This window comes from Nannobrachium achirus, assembly GCF_963921795.1.
Source record: "Nannobrachium achirus genome assembly, chromosome: 15".
NCBI classification, from domain to species: Eukaryota; Metazoa; Chordata; class Actinopteri; order Myctophiformes; family Myctophidae; genus Nannobrachium; species Nannobrachium achirus.
Genome location: NC_137822.1, coordinates 31,348,698 through 31,352,353, shown reverse-complemented (window position 1 = coordinate 31,352,353; position 3,656 = coordinate 31,348,698). Strand labels below are relative to the sequence as shown.

Here is a 3,656-nt window from a genome sequence, read left to right as displayed (position 1 = left end):
AAATGATATTTGATTGTGAATTATGGCTTAACTTGAGGCTTATATCACATTTTCCTTAAAGTTCAGTAATGAATGAGATTTGCCAATCAGTTTAGGACTTTAGGTTGTATGTGGTACGGTAAGTGTAAAAACATTAAATATATTCTTTATATGATACTCTTTAAATATACTCTTTTCCCCCCTGCATGGGGTATACAACAATATTATATGCACCTGTTTTGAACAGAAAGGCTGTACAATACAGGGCCACTTTTTTTATTTGGTTTAGTTTGGTTCAGTTGGGATCGGGGAAGCAGCGCAAAAGCAGCCATTTGATGTTCTGCTTTGTGATGAGGAGAAAGCAGCAGTGCAATGACAGGATAAAGGAGGATGTATAGATGGCGCCGACAGTGCTGCTGAGTGCCCACGGGCACAGATGGCACTATGTCTGTGTGCTGGCTGCCAGGAGCGGGCTGGCACAGCTGGCTGACACTGCAGAGGCTCTCAAACAGCTTGTAGTTACAGTAGGCTTGCTGGACTATCAGCTCACACCACAGAGACACAAGAAAGCCCGGGGTCTACTCTGGGTCATCATACTGTCAAATGAAACTTTTCTCGCATTGGAGAAGGTGACTTTCAGTAAGCTGATAAACAACCGACGCAACAACAGCTGGTGGTAGGTTTGCTTGGACCCCCACATTGACGCCATCCTAATCTTTAGGCGGTTATGTGGGGCTATAACTATGGGGGATATTTCATGCAGAAAACTGGCACTGCTCATATAGGTGCAACAGTGGTTCTCCGACATTCACTTGTTTGACTTATGGGGCTTCAAATTCTACAAACCAGGGTTCCCAAACTTGTAAAGAATGTATAAGCTTGCAACACATCCCATCACCATGTGTTTTGAGCTTGTAGATATTCCATTTTCCACAGTGTTTAATACATGCATTAAACGTTTTGATATTTGTTTGTGTGACAATGCTTGAGATATAAAAAAAAAGAAAAAAAAAAAAAGAAAGTTCAGTGTTTTTGTGGCAACGGTAATGAAAGAGGATATTTACTCACGACCCATGAAACACCGGTCCGCGAAACAAAATGGGTTACGATCCTATGTTTGGGAAACTGTTGAATGAATTTGAGCTGGGGCGGCAGAGGCTCAGGAGTATAGAAAGCTAGGCCACTTGGAGATCGGACGATTTCTGGTTCGATCCTTATTGGCTCCCATGGGTTAGTGTCATTGGGTCAAAGTGTGCTTGAGCAACCTCTAACTGCTCCTGATGAGCAGAATGGTGCCTTCCTTGCACGTTGTCCTCTGCTGTGAATGTGTGTATGAATGGGTGAATTAATAGGCTAAAAAGCGCTTTGGATAAAAAGTCGCCATATGCAGCATTTTACCATTTTAGAATGAATCTGTATCGCAGTAGTGTGTGATCACATTATGCAGGACAGGATTGTCCTGTGGTAAATAATGAAGCCGCTTCATAATACATAAGCCATCTGTTGGCCAAATGAGGTGTTTTGTACAAGCTGGAGTTAGACTTTTACAGATAAATGCAGTTCTCCACACCTTGTAATTCGTCTGACTAGGCTTTCTCACCATGTAGAGAAATGATGAAACCAGTCATATTCTCTTCGTCATAGAATTATTTTGTTTTATTTTCATACATACAATTACTATAGGCCTATTTATTATTATCTTATTGTGTATTGTATTGCTGTTGTTGCACAGTATGCAGACCCTTGTCACACCAACATCTCACTGCTTTACCTGTAAGCCTTTGAGTGGGTTATAAATAAACCCCTTTTGATTCTTTAACATATAATTAAGACCTCTGGAGCATAAGCTTCCAGAATGGCTTCCAAGTCAACGTTGAAGTTGAGGAATGATTTAGACAAGGCCAGCTGCTCACAGTCTTTGTTGCATGGACCGCTGCCATTGGAAATAAAATCCTCATCAGTGTCCATGGCGGACATGCCATTCAACTTGGCTATCCATTGTCGGAGCGGCGTCACAAATGGAATGGCTGTTAAGAACCTGTTAGGGGCCATTCCGAGCGTGAACTTAGGAGTCATGTCGCTCTTGTCACAAGGCAACTGTTCGACCGGGAACCACTCGATGTCGCTGATCTCCTTCTTTATTTTGGGGCTGAACTTGGTATCAGCGGAGACTCCAGGTATTAAGTACAACCTGGTCAGCTGGCCCCTGACTGCAGAATTTGTGAAGACATTATTGAGCTTGAGCTCAATGTACATGTCTTCAGAGATACGATCTGTGATGTCGAAGCCAGTTTCCTCCAAAACCTCTCGCACGGCACAGTCTCGAGGGGCCTCATCTTTGTTGACTTTGCCCTTGGGGAATCCCCACCCTGACTTTGCTAAGTAACCATGAACCAGCAACACATTTTCTAAAGCCTCGTCTAGAATAATTGCGCCATAGGTCGGGATGCCCATCTTATATTCCTTCCACTCTTCGATGACTCTATGGACATCTTCCCCATCAGGGAGCAGGAATGGACAGTGTTTGAAAACAGCCATGGCAAAGTCCCGGATCCCACACTGAGGCAAACCTGGGGTCTTCTGCGTGTAGAAGTCCAGGTTATCCAGGTAGAACCAGTGGGCTTCTTCGATCTGGAAGCAGAGCCGGATGACATTGTCCTTCTCCTCACTGGGTATGTGGAGGAGGAATCTACTGCCGAGGTCGTCCAGAACCCAAGGAGGAATCTCCACCCGTTTGGTGTCCATGAGTGGATTTGAAAACAGCAGCAGGACCACAGTCAACAGTAGTTTAGAGAGGCATTCTTGAACCAATATGGTGCATTAGATTTGTTATTATAAAGCCTTGAATGGGTATTCAATATTTTATAAAGCAAATGCACTGAAGTGCGTTGTGTGACATCACTATCCCAGACTGATTATGGAGATTGCGCAAATTGGTGCCTCACGTCAGTATACTGTAGTGACGTCATGGACTGGCCTAAAAGACCTCCGGAAAAAAAGCACTCTGACAAAATGTGCTGATGTCATAGCACTGATATCATAGTGTAGGCTTCCACAAGGTTGCTGTGTTGCCATCCCGCTATAACGAGCCTGGCTCTTTAGTAGACTTGTAATGTACGTATACGCATACGTACTTTATGTATAATATTAAATGACAACATTTGACATTGCCTTTCAGTAGAAGACGCATTTGGGGTCCACCTATGCAGTGGTGTCCGTGTGACACCACTGCTTCAAGGACAACCTCAATTGTTCTGTTGTGATAATCCGTTATCAAATCTGTTATCCACTCCATCGCTGTTAGGACCTTGTTTTGTTATATTCCGGGACAAACGGACAAAGCCAGATGTAAGAGCGGCTAGCTCCTTACAGGAGCACCGCTCAAAAAGAATACATTAAAACATCACAGGCTGGCCGCATGAAATCCGAGAGAAAGCCACACCGCTTGGTTCCCATGTGGGCTCCCGATAGCCACATGATTCGATTTCTTTATGTATTTGTAAAACACATTGTTGTCAGTGTTGTCTGTGTACAAAATTAAATGCCAACATTTGAAATTGCCTTTCAGTAGAAGACATGAAGCGTATTGATTTAAACAGGTGTGTATGGCCGTGATTAATCACTTGGCATCCTATTCTTGGGTGAACATTTGGTTATTTTTGGCGAAGAGAGGGAAA

At 43.5% G+C, this 3,656-nt stretch overlaps 1 protein-coding gene across 1 annotated transcript; it reads right to left on the bottom strand.

The window, feature by feature from the left end:
- Positions 1-1,794: 1,794 nt before the first annotated feature.
- Positions 1,795-2,724, bottom strand: LOC308299759 (m7GpppN-mRNA hydrolase-like; the record flags this gene model as incomplete). The annotated part of the gene is made up of 1 exon (XM_080743547.1): positions 1,795-2,724. One exon carries the CDS (start codon positions 2,722-2,724, stop codon positions 1,795-1,797), a length of 930 nt encoding a protein of 309 aa, XP_080599673.1.
- Positions 2,725-3,656: the final 932 nt, after the last annotated feature.